At 41.7% G+C, this 18,972-nt stretch overlaps 2 protein-coding genes across 6 annotated transcripts in view; one reads left to right on the forward strand and one right to left on the reverse strand.

Annotated features, from left to right (window-relative positions):
- Positions 1–1,448: 1,448 nt before the first annotated feature.
- ZDHHC6 (zinc finger DHHC-type palmitoyltransferase 6) lies at positions 1,449–12,543 on the reverse strand. The gene is made up of 10 exons (XM_059821131.1): positions 12,295–12,543; positions 10,803–10,894; positions 8,527–8,686; positions 7,311–7,472; positions 6,636–6,689; positions 4,879–5,046; positions 4,530–4,571; positions 3,982–4,127; positions 3,850–3,893; positions 1,449–2,016 (listed from the first exon to the last, which is right to left on the reverse strand). Exons 1-10 carry the CDS (start codon positions 12,541–12,543, stop codon positions 1,913–1,915), a joined length of 1,221 nt encoding a protein of 406 aa, XP_059677114.1. The 3' UTR covers positions 1,449–1,912.
- Positions 12,544–14,730: 2,187 nt separating this feature from the next.
- Positions 14,731–18,972, forward strand: part of VTI1A (vesicle transport through interaction with t-SNAREs 1A) — a 275,458-nt gene continuing 271,216 nt past the window's right edge. For all 5 annotated transcript variants that reach the window (XM_059821206.1, XM_059821207.1, XM_059821209.1 and 2 more), the window contains exon 1: positions 14,731–14,880. In XM_059821206.1, the coding sequence (XP_059677189.1) occupies positions 14,787–14,880 (94 nt within the window). In that variant the 5' untranslated portion in view covers positions 14,731–14,786. The remainder of the gene's footprint in view (positions 14,881–18,972) is intronic.

The raw sequence follows: 18,972 nt of genomic DNA on the forward strand, positions 1-18,972 counted from the left end.
TACCTGTGCTACAAAAGGGAAGACCTGGGACTGAAGTTACAGCTACAAGGAATCAAGATGAAAGCATTAAAAAAACCAAAAAGCATATAGAGTCCATTTCAGATTGTAAGTGCACTTCTGAAGCAGAGCTCCTGTTCAGTGTACAGTGATGCTGGTGTGTGAAATTCTGCTCAAATAAAAGTTGAAATAGAGTGGAAGATGCTCTTCAACAACTAAAAGATATCCAGTCCCCTATGAACAGACCACAGCTTACATAAATTCCCCTCCTAATAGCTATCAATCAACTGTGGTCATTAGTGCTGTTAATCTGTTCCTATTACACTCCTAATTGCTGTCTGCTAATATCAATAGCAGCTATTTAATCATTTCAAAGTCAAGAACAAAAGGTCCTTAGCTGCCACCTTCCTCAGCAGGAAGACAAGCTTATTTTTGTAATCTTTGTTTGGTTCTAGACTCCAGACACTGAACAGAAACTACTGCAGTTGAGAGTAAGAGTATCGCATGCAGTTTGGAGGTTTTCATATTAATTTCTGCTCATATTCCAAAATAGCTACATCCTGCCGCATTCTGGCCTTTCAGCTCTTGCTAGCAGGGAAACTAGAAGTATGATACACTCCTATACCTCTAATGAAGCCTGCTTCTACAAAATAAGTACTTTGATTTCAAGAGGGGCAAAGCACCTGCCTGCAAACTACTGAAACTGAACACTAACTCCCACTTGCCACAGCTCAGAAACAGCCTAGGATTACGGCTCACCATCAACACTAACGCACAGCAGGCTGGAGGTAACCAAAAACTATCTTTGTGCTGGAGATAAAGAGTCTGAGTAGGAGCATACAGGAGTAATGCTGGCCTGTCTGTATGTAGTTATTTCTATATATTAATAACATAGTTTAAGAAATGCTCATCTGCCTGAGACAACTCATCCAGGTGGAGGTAAACCAGGTGTTAGTTTAAAACAGTAATTTGCAAAAAACTCTCAACATGTGACATGCAACTAGACTAACTATGAGAACAAAACCACCTGCTCCATTTAGGATACATTTAGAAAGCCTTCAGCTGGTAAAGGTTATTCCAGTTTAAGGTCTTCCTTCTAATAATCCATGCCAGATGCTAAATAAAAATGCTTTAGGGAAGGTGTTAATCACATAGTAGCAACTAGGCTCACAAAAATTTTCATTCTTGGCACTAGTTCTTCCTTTCATCCTAAGATGGATCAAGAACTCTAGTCTCTTGGGTACATGCTCAGATTTCAGAGGGAGCAGATACAGCTGACTGTATTTTTTTGCCATTAAAAGCACAGAATATTCTTACAGCAAGAGCTGAACTCTTTCTAACCTTGCAAAACAACTTATAACAGTGAAATCTTTTACTTCCCAGTCAGTTCACATTCCCATGACTATAAACAAGCTCTTGTAGGTCTAAGAACAATTAAATCCACAAGTGAATATGAATGTATCATTTATTTGAGGTGGACAATTCACATCATTAGAAGTCACAGGTAACAAATTTTATCTTGAATTTGAATCAGATGTTTATTTTATAGTTTTCAGGGGCAGCTTCAGAGAAAGTAAAATACAAAAGATAAACAGCACGCATCACAATCAGATGCGGCTGAGGAAAAAATATGAACCCTCAGAATGCAGTTTAAACAGCAAAAAGAAAAAAACCCTGACTTGGGATGAAAAAGGTGCATCTTGAAGGCAATCCACTGAATGGCTTCTTCAATTATTTATTGTTAAAAAAGTATGCAAACCATGGCACAGGCATTTCCAACCCTTTCAGCTGCAAGGAAAACAAAACCTTGTCCTAACATATTCATTGCATAAGTCTGAAGTAATACACGGAAAATTTCAAGTAAAGGATTGTGGTCTGAAGTAAAAATCCCATTTCTTATTTAAAAATGAGAAGGCTATCTGTTTTTCTTCTCTCCATCCACTGGTTGATCCGTTTCAGAGTCATATTGGCATTTTTCCACACATTTCCTAGGGAACCAGCCTCGTTCTCTTAGTCCACCTTAAGACATGAAAAGTTGCATTAACTTGGAACAAAACATGACCTACTATAGAGGAAAAACACAGGACTGGATGAGACATCAAGAGATTACCCAGGTTATTTTCTTCTCCAAGGCAACACATCCAAGTAATTCCTTAATGTCATTGCCTGGGGATGCATGGATTCTCTCCCACTGCCTAAAATGTTTTCAGAGATCTCCAAAATTTTCCAGTGCTCTACCTTCCTTACTATGAGAAAAATCTTTCCTAATACTCTATCTGAATCTTTCTGTCTATAATTCAAGGTCACAACTCCTCTTTCTACACACCAGGGACACAGGAAGCAGCTAACAACCTTCTCTACAACAGACTTTTATGCAGCTGATGACTATTTGCACATACCCTGGCTTTCTCCTATCTCTTTTTCCTCTCCAGGTAAACCACCCCAATTTTTTCAGCTTCCCCTTGTAAGTCACATTTTCTAGTACTCTGATTATTCTCATTGTTTCCCCCTCAACCCTTTACAGCTGATCATCTTCTTTCTTGTGATGCAGTAACTGCTTTTACTTGTGGCAGTATTTCAGCTGAGTCTCTGCCAAGGTTGAGTAGGATGGAAGGATTACTTCATGCATCTGGGAAGCTACATGCTTTTTTCTTTTTTGCAAGTGTTGACTCATCTTAAGATTATGATTGACTCTTTTTTTCCTCAGAAGAACTGCTACTTAATCATCTTCCATCTTCTTACAGTGCAGCTTGTTATTCCTGCCTATTTATAGCATTTTGCCACACATTCCAAACAAATCTCATCCTATTTTTTGAAGCCTAGTTCTCCAAAATGCCAATGTTATTTTGAATTCTAATCTAGCCTCTCAGTATACACCAAGCTTCCCACCCAGACCACATTTCACCTGATTTAAAGAAACCATTTGATATAGCACAGATATCTCCTGCTAATCTTCATAACAAGCAATGCAATACAAACTATTATCATGCTCATTTCAATAACTCATTTAGGTTTGATGTTTGAAAGAGTTCATTGTAGTGAGCTGCCAAAGCACTTTGAGCCCCTGAAGGTCTCAGGCCTCCCATGAAAAGCATGGACACTTTCAATGTAGTGACTGTTGGCTGCCTCTCTTTTGCCAACACGGAACATACATGCAATGAATTAAGAATTGTTAGGAAGAGACAACAGAATCCAACACACCCTCCGGCAGGTAAAATTTTAGCTCAGTCCTAAGTAGGAAGGCTAAAATAAAAAATGTAAAAATTTTCAATGCAGGTGGCTGTGATGTCTCTCTGCAGACCAGCAGGAGTCTTTAACATCTTTGATAGCTGTAGTTGCTAGTTTTGTAAATGTATGTCAAAGTTCTTGGAATTGATCCCAAAGGCATAACGTCTGCTTGTTTTTAAGAGGTACAAAGAGTCATCCCAGGTTTTATACGTATATGGGGTGTTTAGGTAGGAAATCTGAATGTGTTTAAGAAAGACCACTATGTAAATATCAAAAAAGAAGTAATTATTAACCTCTTTAGTGTCTAAAAGTCTAACTTTTTCTTAGAATATGAAGAAATGTCCCCCTTCCCACTCAATCTTCAATAAACTACTAGTAAGTGTTCTTTCAGTCTGACAGATTCATTTCATGTTTATCAAAACTGGCATGTCTACCAGATGTAAAGAGTAAAAACTGTGGATGTGGTTTTAGAGGGGAGAGAAGCTAATGCCAATAAGGCCAGTCATTATACATTTTGCGTTATACATTTTGAGCACTGAACATGTAATATTGTCCACATTCCTAGACAACTATAAAATTGATTTGTAATTTTCAACAGAAAAAGTGAAAATAACTGCTTCATACCATCAGCAGCCAAGTCGAGAATCTTCTCACCATACATCCAGTGTCTGGGGAAGAAAGCGTAATAGATAATTAGATGCCAGAACTCATATCAATATTTCTTTTAACCAAACATAAAGGTGTTGAGCCACTAACTTTAAGCCTCTTGTGGCTAAAATCAGATCCCCTTTACTGAGTGCAATTCTAGGTTCTTCGGTGCACGGTGTTGTGAAGAATGTTTTAACACCTTTAGTTACAGGGCAGCAGACACCACTGTAATCTTCTACTGCTCGATACCGCACCTACAAATTTGAACAGAACATGGCAATATATTATTGTAAGGAGTTATGGCCTTGCTGACAGTTTCATACCAAAAAATCAATTCAAGCATACCATTAGATTTCAGCATAATGACAACAGCTGTCAAAGGGACTCTAAATTCTAAATTAACTGCTTAACAATGAAGCACAGTCATCTTTATTATCACTTCTCTTACCATCTGGAAACTAAGGAGCAAATGCAACCAAAGCTAAATGCTAAGTTTAAGTAAACAGAGGCCACAGCACGCTGTTTGTGTGGAACCACAAAGTCTTTATTTAATTGCTAAGTTTAAAATCAAGAAAAGAAATGGTCGCAGCAATTACTTACATTTATTTATACTGATATTTCAAAGTAATTTCAGACCAAACTTTGCAAATACTTACACTTCTTACTCGCTTGTCTGCTTTCTGTTTCAGTTGCTCTATCTATAAATGATTATAAATAGAAATTTAGGCAGTGTTTAGTTTAAGATGACTTGTGTATTCAACACAAAATGAAGTCAGGTATTGACACCATTCAACAAACACAGGAAACATCATTAGTATTTAAAAGCACTCACAAAAGCATAACTTTTTAGTCTATCAAAAATGGGAGAACATTTGACAGAACTCCTGTTTCTTAAGTCTATGTATTACTAGTCAGTCTATTTTAGTTATTTAAAAAGCTGGTATATTACTGCAAAGGAAAGCAGGCAATTAGATAGTGGGCGGGGTACTATAGAAGATCAATTACCGTCAAACTGTATTGATGACAGCCATCTCTTACTGGCCAATCCAGGCCATCTCCCTCAGGAATCCCAGACCATGTAAACACTTGCTTGAAGTTCTTCCACTTACTTCCCATATCATAGGGAAAAATAAAGGTCTCACCCGTTTGGTAGTACTGGATTCTGTCTTTGGCCTGGAAAACAATTAATCACAGAATCGTTAAGGTTGGAAAAGACCTATAAGATCATCAAGTCCAACCATTAACCCAACACTACCATGCCCAGTAAACCATGTCCCACAATGTCATGTCTACCTGTTTAAGAAATACAGTACATAAAAACATACCCTACAAACAGCAATCGAGCAGCAAATATTAAGAAGGCCAGGTCATAAGCCCTGTATGGGTCTATCAGACCTACAGGCAGAGACCTAAAGGCAAACACTTGAGGCAAGAGCAGTAAATTCCTGCTATACTAACACAGGCTTTTAAAACTACTTACAATAATGATAGCATTTAGCAGTGTGCCTGGTTTGGGTTCCCCCCTTTACTCTTTAACAGAGTCGGCTGGCTACACTGATTAATCCATTCCATGCTCTCATTTTATTTTATGGCTTTTTTCAAAGACTGATGCCTGATTATTTCTCAGTTACATACAAAGACTTCCACAGCTCAGGATTCTTTGGTTAATGATCATGAGCATAATTCAACATTGGTAGTGCCTATTCCACCTCTAAGAATTGCGTATACTGGCATGTTCTGAATCTCCCGTGTTCTGCAGTCATGAACTTTTCATTCTTTCAGTAACAATGACATCTAGTGGAGCAGCCACAGAAGAGTTTGTTCTCTTTGCTGCAATAATGTAGTTTTTATCAAACATTTATGTATTACAGTCTGTGTTCAGTTTTCAAAAGGGACATATTAGCAGCCTGTGTTTTACAGTAAAAATGTTAACAGATTATTCCAAATTCTACTATATAGTTGTAACAGGGTTTTCTTTCATTTATGTTCCATTGTCCTATTATTCAAAGGTGTAATAGGACTAGGATCCAGCTAAGCTAGATGCCACACAAAAAGAAAGCATTACAATACTTAGGTACTTATACACAGTCAAGATCTTCATACTAATTTTGAAACAGAGTAAAAGAAAGGCAACAAGATAACAATGAAATGTTTGTGGACTTATACAAAATAACCTGGTAGCACTGAATGAGTTTCTAAATATTGAGTCAGTTTTGCTTCCCCTAAACTTATATAGCCAAGCAGCAGAAGCTTTCTTCTGAAAAATCTTGTGAAAACCTCTACAAAGACATGGAAAGCAAAGAGAAATTTAAAGGAGAAAAGACTAGGTATCTCATTACTTTCTAGTACTTCTTCAAAATCAAGGAAAATCCTCCCAAGTTTAATCAGGAAAGTAGGAAATGAGGAAAATCATGAGCCAAAACATGCCACCTAGAATGGGCAGGGGAGGTGGACAATTAAAGACACAGGCTGGCATAATGAGAAGCAAAGACAACTCACATTTCAGATTAAAACACCCACATATTCCAAGTAGATAAGCAAAGTCTCTTAAAAGCAAATATTTTCCACACCAATTCCCTCAAACAAAAAAGACAAGAAAAATCTATGCAGTTAAATGATTTCTCATCTCTTTCAGTGAATTTCAGACACAGTAAGGGAAAAGCTGGTTGTAGGTGTTAAGTCAGAGGTGAAACAAGAAATTGATAAATATGGAGAATAAACTTCGTAAAATACAGTACAAGAATACCGTAATGAAAGCCTACCTTTTCTTCAATCCAGGACTCGATTGAAGTTTTATTTGTCAAAATGACTTTCATCTAAAATAAAAGTGTTAGGTGAAATTAGCATTGATTTTCTGCAGAAATACATCAGCTAGGCAAAGAAAACTTCATTTAACAAACTAAATTTGCTTTAAAGAACAAAGCAACTTTTATAGGCTCAACTGAAACATATAATACATTCAAAATTAAGATTCAACATACATACATGCTAATGCCATTCTCTAGAATTATACACTTAGACAGTATCACACAGTATTTCAGTTTATGCTTAAAATGTGTATTTTTGTTTCTTTCCAAAGATCTCAAACATTTGAAATAATGTATCAGGCATGTTTATACCTATTTTCAGGGATAGGGGCATGTAGTCCTGAAATACCAAGTATTTTGCCTTTTCCAGAGAGTTTATAAAGCCCATCTCATGTTTTCTTAGTTCATTACATTTTCATCTCCAAATTCTCACATGAAAAATAATTTAAAAAAAATTTGTGGTAACAACAGAGGAACTGGAAGAAAGCAAGATAAAACCCTGGAAAAGTTACACAGCAACAGAAAACTCTAAACAACTGCTCCTATCTCAATCCTGAATTCTGTTTCTGCTCCACAACCAGGCAAAACTTACAGCTTTTAACTTCTGTGTAACAGAAGCCATAAACTTACCTGGATAATAAACAGCATACCAACAGCAATAGTTGTTCCTAATGCCAGTCCTAAGGCAAATAAAGATGCAGCAAATGCAGACAGTCCAAAGGGAATAATGGGTCGAGGGTCTCTTTTGGCTGCACTCATATCAATCTTTACAGAACTCCACCCAAAAGATATCTGCAAAGGGAAAATATTCAGCTCTAGAACATGCCAACTGCTGAAACATGTTACCAATAAGAAATCTAGCTCTGAAGGTAAGTGTCTGACTTCTGACAGGTTTACAATGCAAGCGGAGTGATTAAAAAAAAAGTATTCAAAAGACCTCTTCAGAAATACATTCTTTGCTAGATGTAGGCCTTCTCTAGACGGAAAGCTAAACCAAAATCACCATCTTGCAAGCTCCACAAGTTAGGCCCAAAATCGGCAAAAAAATCTGGACTCTGGCACGTTAACAAAAACGCATTCACCAGTTTCAGACAGAAAATGTTTGCATAGCACAGTACCCATATTCAGTGGAAACGCTACAGGTTTTCCTCTGAAAGCTTTAGCGGATAGCAGTTCTCAACACTATTGCTCTGCAAATACAATACGCAGCCTTCATCTGTAACACTCAGTTGATGTTTTCAAGCTCTTCATTGCAACCACAAAGGCTGAAATCAAAGATCATAATCTTAACCATGGATCTGAGATAAGGGATGTATTCCAGAACAAGCTTTGCTCATTGTTGCTGCAGTTAAATTTTTCCATTTAAAAACAAATCCAACTTAATTTACTTTTAGTTCCAAAAATAATGTACTTTTTTTTTCCTTGAAGAATTGGATACAAGTCTAAAAAAGTGGCAAGCAAAAGAAAATAAATAGCATCTAACATGTGTGTTGGAAATACATAGCAGCTAGTTTCTGTGCCAGCCAAAACACAGCCTGTCTCTCTCTATATAATGTGCTACTCAGAAACTATCTTCAGTCAATGCAAAGCTCTAGGAAACTCCCAGTGATTATGACAAGCAACACGGAAAAAAAGGAAATAAAATAGAAACAATTTTCTCTGAATCCTCTTCCAATTGATGAACAGACTTCTCACAGGCGGAGAGCAGAACTGAGAGTACATGTTGAAAGAATAACAAGGAATTCCACCGGCTGGTTCTCAGGAAACCAAATTGTCTCATACTTCCAGAGATAAACTACCCATCTGACTTAAATAATATTTTAAGCATTTAATTAAGTTTTCTTACTCTGTTGTAAAGCTGAGTGTACATAGTCATAACAAATATGAAAGAAGCATGAATGCATCCCAGTGGAGCTAACAGGAGAAACAGAGTGAAAGATGCGTGATTCTGGTATCCGCAACAGTTGTTGATCCAAGGGCAATGGTGATCCATCTTCATGACACATCTGTGAATAATAAATACTGATTAATATAAAAGGACATACATGATGTTTTTCAAAAAGCTCAAAGAAAAAGACAGCTAACTTTCCACTACTCAACCTCCATTCATTCATTTAAACCCACCAATTTCCAACAGATCAACACAGTAGGGGTTTTTTTGTTGCTATTCAGAATGATATTTCATGCTGTAGAGCGAAAGAAAGCAAAATAAAAGGTACTCCCAGGTCCTACCCTTCCTAATTATCCTTCCTCCTCTTTACTCAAACTTGCTATTCCAGAGCCAGGAGACAGAGGCCTAGAATCAGGCATGTAAGAACTAGCAACACAATAATTAAGCACAAATATTGCTGTCAATGTTTTAAAATAAGCACACCAGGAAAATAAAGGAAATCTCAAATCCCCTGTCTACTTGCAGAAAGAACATATAAAGACACACAGACAGAAGTGGGTTAATGCCTCTTTCTTTTCATTAGTAGACCCTCTGAAAGCTTCATCAATTACTATGTATTGACCTTACACCACTGTAAGTCCTTTTCAAAATCTGTTTAACAAGCATAAACACTCTAGAGACACTACTGTATTCAATATAAAGCTGGTTATTTCGGTTTAGCTTACAGGTGCAAAAAAAAAAAAACTTGATAAAAGATTTGTCCACATCCCAAATTGTATTGATTTAACTTAACAGGTGTAAAAGTCACTAATTATAATGTTGCAATTCATCTGCACCAAATGTAAGTGATAAACAAAGGACTGAATTACGCAAATATACAGCTCCTCTGAAAATAAAAGTTAATTGTTTTGGAACTACTGACCTCATTATCTTCTAAGCTAGTCCATTCCCAAAAGGAAGTTAAGTTTCTCCCTTTTAAAGAATTAATTATTCTTCATTAGCACATGCTCAGCTGCCACTGTACAAGTTCTTGAACATGCAATTGTAATTATCAGCACAAGTGTTTCTGAAGAAGTTCCTAGATCCTAGCTAGAAACCTCACCCCTTTCAGGTGGGCCACAAGAAGTGACTCCATTCATGCACTGAAACTTGCCATAGCATAGAAGACTTTCAGCGGTGGTTTAAGTTACCTACTCACTGCAACAGGCTAGAAATACATGTAGAATGAGTTACTTTGTTTTATTTGACAAAAGTTAAATTATTTAAAGAACTTGCTTTTGCAAAGATAATCATCACGATCTGCTGCCATTTTCGACTAAGTCCTCAGCGTAAAGATTGTCACTCAAGGAAAGGAGTCTAATTTTAAATCTCAGGATGATGCAGCCAAATTACAGCACTGCTCTACAGTTTCAGTCTCTACTTCCTAAAAGCACACTGACTGTGCATCTTGTGTTTATAGAAATAACAAGTGAATGCGTATGTTGCAATATCCTTTTACCACGATCTCTAACAGTCCTTCAGAGGAGGACCTGTCCAGTAAATCCAAGATAAATGCAACTACAGCCTGGACTGCAGACACCTGAAGTGGCTTGCTTTTTTCAAGCTGTACTAAATTACAGTGCAGCTATTTATAATAAAAACGTCCTTTAGCTCAAAGAAAGTCTGTTGGAAGACTAACACATAACAAGGAACAGAACAAACTTTTTAAATTGACACAAAAGACGTATTTGTTCACTTAACATGCTGATTTCCCTCAAAAAAACCCTTTAGTGAACAGTAAAGAACAGTCCAAAATTTCCACTCAAATCAACATTTAAGTCCCATTTGGAAAGATGACAGAATAGGCTTTTCTACTCTCTGAGCAGGTGAATGTTTGGACTCAGAACTTGCAAAGGACTGATAGATTTTTAGGTATTTACACAGGCTCACTTCCCTGAAACAGTACTGCACTGTTTTGTTAATACTGTCGAGAAGTTCTTAAGAGGAACTGATTTCAAGCTAAAAACAAAATGTTAGAGACAGATTTATTTATTAAACTGAAACACAGTAAAACTATATATAAATTATACAACTAGAAAGTGGAAATATTTGAAATGGGTATAGTGTTCATATGGAAGGCTTTTAAAAATGCACAATACAAGCCTTGGAAGAATAAATTATATTAATGTATTCTCATTAGATTCAAAGCTTCTTTAATATGGATTTAAAACAATTTTAAAGAAAGACAGTACCTGTTACACTTTCGACAGTGGTGTGAACGTGGTGCCTTATAAGACTGACATACTTTACAGTACTGGAGATACATGCAATCCTGAGATTTTTCCTTTAAACAGAAGAATAGGCATGTTAGATGTATACATAATTCTACTGGCAATACATATCTTGGTACTTTCCTAACCTAAGCATCTTTGCTTTCTTCTGACAGGGTGTGTTTCATAACCCAACCCTACTTAATGGTAGGTGGTGAGGAGAGAAAAAAACAAAATGAAATAATCTCTTGGCTATCAACACAGCCATCTCCCACTGTTGAAAGTGCTGGTTGCTAAAAGAAATAAACAGTTTTTCCATCAGGAAGAGTGACTACAAGCAGGGTTTCGTAGTGAAGTTCTGAGAGTAAAAAACAGCATGAGGCCTTTAAAATTTAAAAAAAAAAAAAGCTTGTGTACCTTATCTCTCCATTTTATACCATGAGCCACTCTAGGCTTACTACTAAGATACAGTACTGGTAAGCATTAATATTCAACTAGTTCTTTTTGGCCATCCTCTCTCTCTCTTAGGCAAACACGTACGCCAACAACAGCAAGATGAGAGACAGACAGACTTGTAGATAGCAAGTAGTAATACTGGCCAAAATCTTCTGTTCACAAAGTGGAATGCCCAGTTGTCCTTCTAGGACTACATCAGGATCCTCTTCTTACTAGACTCTGTCCTGAGAAATATTCCACAAGTAGAAATGTGATTATTACTGATCTTTATATCACGCCACTGGAACACAAACTCTGGCCAGCTGTCTTGAGATACTGAACCTATATCATTCTGGTCCTTGACTACTAGTCTTCCAGGAGACTACTGAAACAAAGGAAATGCAGATTTCTACCTTGACTTATAATACTGTATTAAACGTAAGATAAACACATAATTTTGTAGCTCACATAAAAGAAATTAAATTTGCTAAATGAAGTTCTTCTAATCCTTATTACTAGCAGTAAAGTCTTCAATACAACAGTGTCTGCATGAGTGTGTGGATAACCTTGAAGTTCTCATTCCCAGCTAACAGTACTCGTTTCCTGTTGTTTTGCTTTGAAAAGCACCTGTAAAACATAACGAGTACTGCAATAAAGCAGCATTACCGTTCAGCCCCAGATCACTGTAACTGACAGAACAAGGAAGGGATGGACTAAGCTGGAGCGTACTGGAAACGCTGGAAGCAACAGCAAAGCGGGAGCGAGGCAGAAAGTGAAGATGTCGAAAAGAGATAAGGAGAAGGGAGTGGCCTGAGGGGGTAGCTGCATTCTTCGGGGAGAAAGGGGAAATGGTGGCATCTAAAGACTCTACTGTCTTTCTGACCCCCGCCCACACCCCTCTCAGAGAAACCGGCCCCGGCACAAGGGCAGGCCCGCCGGTCCTCCCCCCGCCCCGGCACTACCGGCCCCCGCCCCGCGCCTCAGCCCGCGCCCCGCCGAGCCCGGCCCGGGGATGAGGCGATCGAAACCCAGCGCTTACCGGCGTCCACCCCAGAGGGACGTACCCCGGGCCGACAAACATGGCGCTGAAGTAGTTGTAGAGGATCATGACGGTCCAGTTGAGGAGCATGATGAAGTTGACGCTTCCCCCGGCAGTGTCCAGGGGCCAGTACCACAGCGCGGCGTCCGCCATGGCGGTGGCGGAGCACACGGCCACCACAGCCAGGGCCACCAGCGGCCCCCAGTGGCACAGCCGCCGCGCCCGGCGCAGCCCCCCCGGCCCGCCCATGGCCGCTACCGCCGCCCGCCCGCTGCCACCCTGCCGCCGCGCATGGCTCCAGCCGCGCTCAGCCGCGCGCCGTCCCGCCGGCTGCTGAGAGAGAGGGAGCGCCGTGAGGTGGGGGAGCTCTCGGGGCCCGCCGGGCCTCGGCCCGGCCCCGCCCCGCCCCGCCTCACCGGCCCGGGGAGGCGGGAGGAGCTGAGACGGCGGTCGCCTCCGCCCGCCGGCGCCTCCGGGTCAATCACCGCCCCCTGGCAGTCCGTTGGCCATAGGATCCCGCCGGGAAACAGCGCCCCGCCGGTGGCGCCGCAGCCTGCTTCCTCCGCCCCCGCTCCGCCGAAGGAGCGGGGTTACGAGGCGGGGCGCGCGGGACTGCGGGGTCCACCTGGACACTCACAAGTCTATGGGGCCTGATGGCATCCACCCAAGGGTGCTGAGGGAGCTGGCGGAGGAGTTTGCTAAGCCATTCTCCATCGTTTATCAACAGTCCTGGTTAACAGGGGAGGTCCCGGACGAACGGAGGCTTCCAATTTGACGCCCATCTACAAGAAGGGCTAAAAGAAGGATCCGGGGAGTTACAGGCCTGTCAGCCTGAGCTCGGTGCCACGGAAGATTATGGAGAGGTTCATCCTGAGGGCGCTCACAGGGCACGTGCAGGACACCCAAGGGATCAGGCCCAGCCAGCACGGGTTCATGAGAAGCAGGTCCTGCTTGACCAACCTGATCTCCTTCTATGACCAGGTGACCCATCTAGTGGATGAGGGAAAGGCTGTGGATGTTGTCTACCTGGACTTTAGTAAAGCCTTCGACACTGTCTCCCACAGTATTCTCCTAGAGAAGCTGGCGGCTCGTGGCTTAGACAGGTGCACTCTTTGCTGGGTGAAAAACTGGCTGGATGGCCGAGCCCAGAGAGTTGTGGTGAATGGAGTCAAATCCAGTCGGTGGCTGGTCACAAGTGGAGTCCCCCAGGGCTCAGGTTTGGGGCCGGTCTTGTTTAATATGTTTATCAATGGTCTGGATGAGAGGATTGAGTGGTCCCTCAGCAAATTTGCAGATGACACCAAGTTGGGCAGGAGTGTTGATCTGCTCGAGGGTAGGAAGGCTCTGCAGAGGGATCTGGACAGGCTGGATCGATGGGCTGAGGCCAATTGTATGAGGTTCAACAAGGCCAAGTGCCGAGTCCTGCACTTGGGTCACAACAACCCCATGCAACGCTACAGGCTGAGGGAAGAGTGGCTGGAAAGCTGCCCTGCAGAAAAGGACCTGGGGGTGTTGATTGACAGCCGGCTGAATATGAGCCGGCAGTGTGCCCAGGTGGCCAAGAAGGCCAACAGCATCCTGGCCTGTATCAGAAATAGTGTGGCCAGCAGGAGTAGGGAGGTAATTGTTCCTGTGTACTCGGCACTGGTGAGGCCGCACCTCGAATCCTGTGTTCAGTTTTGGGCCCCTCACTACAAGAAGGACATTGAGGTGCTCGAGCGTGTCCAGAGAAGGGCGACGAAGCTGGTGAGGGGTCTGGAGCACAAGTCTTATGAGGAGCGGCTGAGGGAACTGGGGTTGTTCAGTCTGGAGAAGAGGAGGCTGAGGGGAGACCTTATCACTCTCTACAACTACCTGAAAGGGGGTTGCAGAGAGGTGGGTGTTGGCCTCTTCTCCCATGTGACGAGTGATAGGACTAGAGGAAATGGCCTCAAGTTGCGTCAGGGGCGGTTTTGGCTGGATATTAGGAAAAATGTCTTTCCTGAGAGAGTGGTGAAACATTGGAACAGGCTGCCCAGGGAGGTGGTGGAGTCACCATCCCTGGAGGTGTTCAAGGAACGTGTGGACGTGGCATTGTGGGACATGGTTTAGTGGGCATGGTGGGGTTGGGTTGATGGTTGGACCTGATGATCTTACAGGTCTTTTCCAACCTTAGTGATTCTGTGTGTGTCTCTCTGTCCCGGGTTGCAGGGCACGAGCGGGCCGCCACCTCCTTCTCCGGGCCTGGGGCTGCGGTTCGATCCCCGCGGCGAAGGCCGCCGAGGGGTGGCAGGGCGGCAGCGGGGAGCTGGGCCGTGCTGATTAAAAGCACTTGTGCGGGGGCGGAGAATTTCGCCGGAACCTGTGGCGAGGCGCCCGGAGGCGGGGGGACGCCTTTGCGGGTAGCAGAACACGGAAGCGGCTCGGTGCGGAGCGGCTGAGCGCGGCTGGCTGAGCGCGGTGTCTTCGTGGAGCGCAGCGGGGTCGCCGCCTCCCCCAGCACTGCCGCCGCCATGTCCTCCGATTTCGAGAGCTACGAGCAGGACTTCGCCGTGCTGACGGCCGAGATCACGGGCAGGATCGGGAAGGTGCCCAAGCTGGTAGGAGGTGAGCGGCGGGCTCCTGCGGCGGGGGGGCTGCTCCTCTGGCGCCGCGGAGAGGCCGTCGTCGCCTGGCGTGCTGCGCTCCCACCTGCGCTGCTCTCCGCCTTCACGGCTCTCGCTCCGCACCGCAGGCCCGTCCTGCTCGTCTGTAAGAGCCTCTCCGGCTCCCGGAGCCTCCGGCTTCCCAGCAACAAGCACTTGGGGTGGTTGGTGGTGGTGGGGTGCTAGTGTGTTTTTAGCGTGGTCTGTCTCTGTGTCCCGTCACCCGAACGTGTTTTCTTGCTCCTTACACAGCAGAGTCAGGATTCATCTCCTTGCCCCTGCACCCAGGGTGCACGTCTGTTGGAGCAGCGAGCTGTCTCATGAAATGTGTTAAGAATAACCTGAGAGAATGTTGTTTGCTGGTCAGCTATAAAGATCAGCCCCTCCCTTCTGACTTGTTGTGGCGCCACGCAAAGTTCTGCTAGCGCAAGTGAAGGGCTGAGCAGAGCTGGGTGGATGTTTGCTGTACCAGCATTGCTACTGAGTGCTCTTTATTGTGATCGTGCCACAACATCAATAATGGATATCAAGTCTTTTTCATGTGGCATAGACAGAATTTGTGCGTGATTTAATCTGAATCTGTTTTTTTGCTGCCTACTGTTAAAACATTTGATTTGGATAATTGACTGTGGTGACTCACATGTAGAGCAGATTCAAAGTTCATTTACTTTAATGTGTTTGTCAGTAGCCTGCAGCATTCATGGTCTGATTCATGACATACCCCTGTAGTGACAATAATGTCTATAAGAGTGTTAGGGTAGAAAGCTAAAAATGATAATCTCTTTAACCAGTCCAGCTCAATCTTCTAGTGCATATGAATCAGTGCCCTAATATAGGGCTCCTAGCAAGAGACAGAGAGAAGCTGAAACTAGTGGATTTCTTGTCTGTCCTTCTTATAGCTCAGCTTAATGCCTCTTCTGTTTCCAGGTCATTAAATATTTCTGCCTTTGCTTCCTATGCACACTTCCCAAAGCTTTAGGATACTTAAACTGTAGGAGTGGATATCATATAAGGAGGGAATAAACATACACTAATGGTATACTTTTCTGTATGACTAAAGGAAAAAATATCATGCATCTGGGACCAAAGAATAACATCCTAATTTTAGAGTGGGAAATGCATCATGAAGTGATGAAGTAGTGACTCTAAACAGGATTTGAGGTAGGTGGTCAACTAAAGCGTATGATCTCAGTGCAATGTTAATTCAGAGGTCCAAAATACATCTGAAAAGAATAAACAGGGGATTTTGAGTAAAAATCTGTCTGATTCTGGAAGGTTATGTCCAATTCTAATCTTAGCAAGTTAGAAAGTCTTCTGATAAATTTGGGTTCGGTGACCAATCAAAGGCATGATTAAAGGACAGGGAACTATGCCTTTTCATCGGCTTAACAAAGCTATTTTGCTGTTGAGCTTAACAAAAAGGACACAGGGGGATAATTCAGTCACAGTCTGTAGGTACTTATGAGGTAGAAAGTTTTTTCTGTTTTGTAATGGAGACTTACAAAATGAAGAAGGGAGAGATCCAAAGAGTTGCTGTGATTGAAATTTAGAACTGGTGTAATTTAGTCTGCTCAGGAATGATATTTAACCTGTAAATGGCCACTAGAAAAAATTACTGAGGGGCTGCGGTGAATTCTTCACTAATGTAAAGTACCTAATCAAGGCAGTATTTCCCACTGCCTCAAAAGTTGTTCACTTTTAAACAGAGTAAACTTAAGGACCTCTTGTAGGAACAGGGAGACAGCATAAATACACTACTGCTCCTCTTCTGAAAATCAGTAGTGCTACACTGATTTATGGAAAAAGAATAGATATTTAATTTCCTAATTGTATAGATTTCGGAAGTCATCAGTGTCTGTTCAATAGTAGGAAGAATATTCTGCTTAGTAGTAGTGTATTTCCATAATCTTCTCCTTGACTCAGTCTCCCTTATTCACTTAGAGAGACGCTGGAGTTTAAATACGCGATGTTTAAAGAGTATTCTCTTAAACAGTGACATAGCCTAGAAGCAGCAGGCTTTGAAATCATGATTCTTTTATGTGGCTATTAGAAGGTTTTTTTTAGAATTTGCTATCCTCTCAGAGGAGAAAGAATACATGTTCTATGCGGCACCTAGCCCTGTGGTACTGGGCTAAATGTCCTCAGGATAAGACAACGGTTAATTATTATTTTTTTTTTAAGAGGTGGCTTTTCAACGTTAGGATTTGAGGCTAGTCATACATGGTTTGGACTGGCTAGCATTATAGCTACTTCTTGCACTGTACATCTATGAGTGAGTGCATTGCTTCAGTTTTCAGGGCTATTGTCTTTCATCAGCAAAACATTCATGTACAACTTAAAAACAAATCGCAGTCTTAGCTAATAGAGGCATTTGACCACTTTAAAAAAAAAAATCTCTGACTATGCTGAACACTTTAATCAGAAATATGTTTAAATACACATTTTTCCCTTGTTTCTTAATAGGAATATTTGCAAGATCTTTGCTTCTTCATCACCAGAAGTTCCAGTTAGTTCTTGTGGAGATGGCTGGGAAAGCCTCAAAAAGAGGATTATGAGGTGGGAGGGGGATGTGAGGAGAGATGCACGTGAGGTGGCAGTTTTCAGCAGCAGTGATCTGAGCGAGATTGCTGATGGCCTTCTTCCTCCACGCTGGAAGAAGCAGGATAAAAGGTGTAAGGACTTGTGCTACTTCTGCATAATACAGAGAGATCTCCTGAAGTCTAGTGACTGGTTTATTTCCTTCTGCTGCCCAAGATGGACCTGCTGTAAGCTTCGCATTCAGCTGAATTGGAGAAATACTGGTTAATTGTTTTTGCAACGTTCCTGCATTCTGTGTTGTCAGGACTTGATGCTGTCTTGTATTCTAGGAGGATGATGGCTCAACAAACAATCCTCTTGTCACAAATGCATAAATAGTTCAGCAAGAAATGTAACAAAGGCACTCTGATGCTACAGAAACAATAAGCAGCAGGGACAATAGAGAATCCTGGGAAGAAATGTTTTCTGCTGAAGCAAACGTCATCTGGAGAATTAAAGAAAGTGTTCTAAATTGAGAAGTGGCTTTTAAATAGAATTTCTGTAATGCTGCTGCAGGTCTTTGAAGAATGAAGATCATTGGCTGATGTGTTTTATTATGTTCCTTGGTGTTTCAGAGAATCATCTGTCTTGCGATTTGACCAAAAATTTATATAAATTTTGATTACTTGATCTGAAAGAGAGTTTCTTCAGCACAAATGGTGGTACTTAGCCTTTTTCCAGCACAGTAACCTCTGGGTTGTGATGTTTTTAGACTTGCGTGCTGTTGTTCTTCTGATCCTCGATACCTGTGTTTTTGACTGGGCAATCAAAGTAGTGTATTTCAGTGTCTAACAGATTTAGCTGAAGAAAGTCCCGCCTTTAATTTTCTGTTGTACCCCTGTACTGGAGTTTACTGTCTCCATTTCAGGTCTGGCTCATTATGATGTGCCTCTTGAACCCAGTTTTATAACCCAAAGAGAGAAACGCATGTATTGTTCCATTTATCTCTGCTGTTGGACAGTAACTTCTGGGAAAGTGGTGAACATGTAAACCACTTCAGCCAGAGTAGCAAAATCTGCAAGTGGTCTATGAACTGAAGCCCTATGTTACTCAATCTTTTCCTCAGCATGTACTAATAAAAAGAAGCAACTCCACAAGCAATGAGACTACTCAGTCTTGGTCCAGATTTTTTTGATCTCTTCTTTAGTTGTGAGATCAAGCCAGTGCTGTGTTAACTTTCTAAAATGGTAGCAGATTTCTGCCTTTCTGTAACTGCTGTATTTTGGGGGACAAAACAGTGGTTAATGCAAGTGCAAAGCTGAAAGAACTGAGGAAAATGTAGTAAAAACTTGTTTCTTTTAAGAAAGTTATACAACCTTGTTTTCAAACACAGAACAGATTTCTTTGTTTGCAGTCCTTACCTGGAGGAAAAAACCACTTTTGTTTCCAATCTTTATGTTTATCCATATTTTGTCAATTTGACCAGTTAAATTATACAAGCTATGTGCAATATCTTCTTTAGGACATTCTGTCTGGC

This window comes from Gavia stellata, chromosome 9, assembly GCF_030936135.1.
Source record: "Gavia stellata isolate bGavSte3 chromosome 9, bGavSte3.hap2, whole genome shotgun sequence".
Lineage (NCBI taxonomy): Eukaryota > Metazoa > Chordata > Aves > Gaviiformes > Gaviidae > Gavia > Gavia stellata.

Excerpts from the sequence above, each read along its gene's own strand:
- ZDHHC6 (XM_059821131.1), bottom strand. The coding sequence starts at position 12,543 with ATGGGCGGGCCGGGGGGGCTGCGCCGGGCGCGGCGGCTGTGCCACTGG. Across the intron at positions 10,895-12,294 it reads TCCCTCTGGGGTGGACGCCG|GAAAAATCTCAGGATTGCAT; the intron begins GTAAGCGCTGGG and ends TTCTGTTTAAAG. Across the intron at positions 4,128-4,529 it reads CAGACAAGCGAGTAAGAAGT|GTGCGGTATCGAGCAGTAGA; the intron begins GTAAGTATTTGC and ends TCAAATTTGTAG.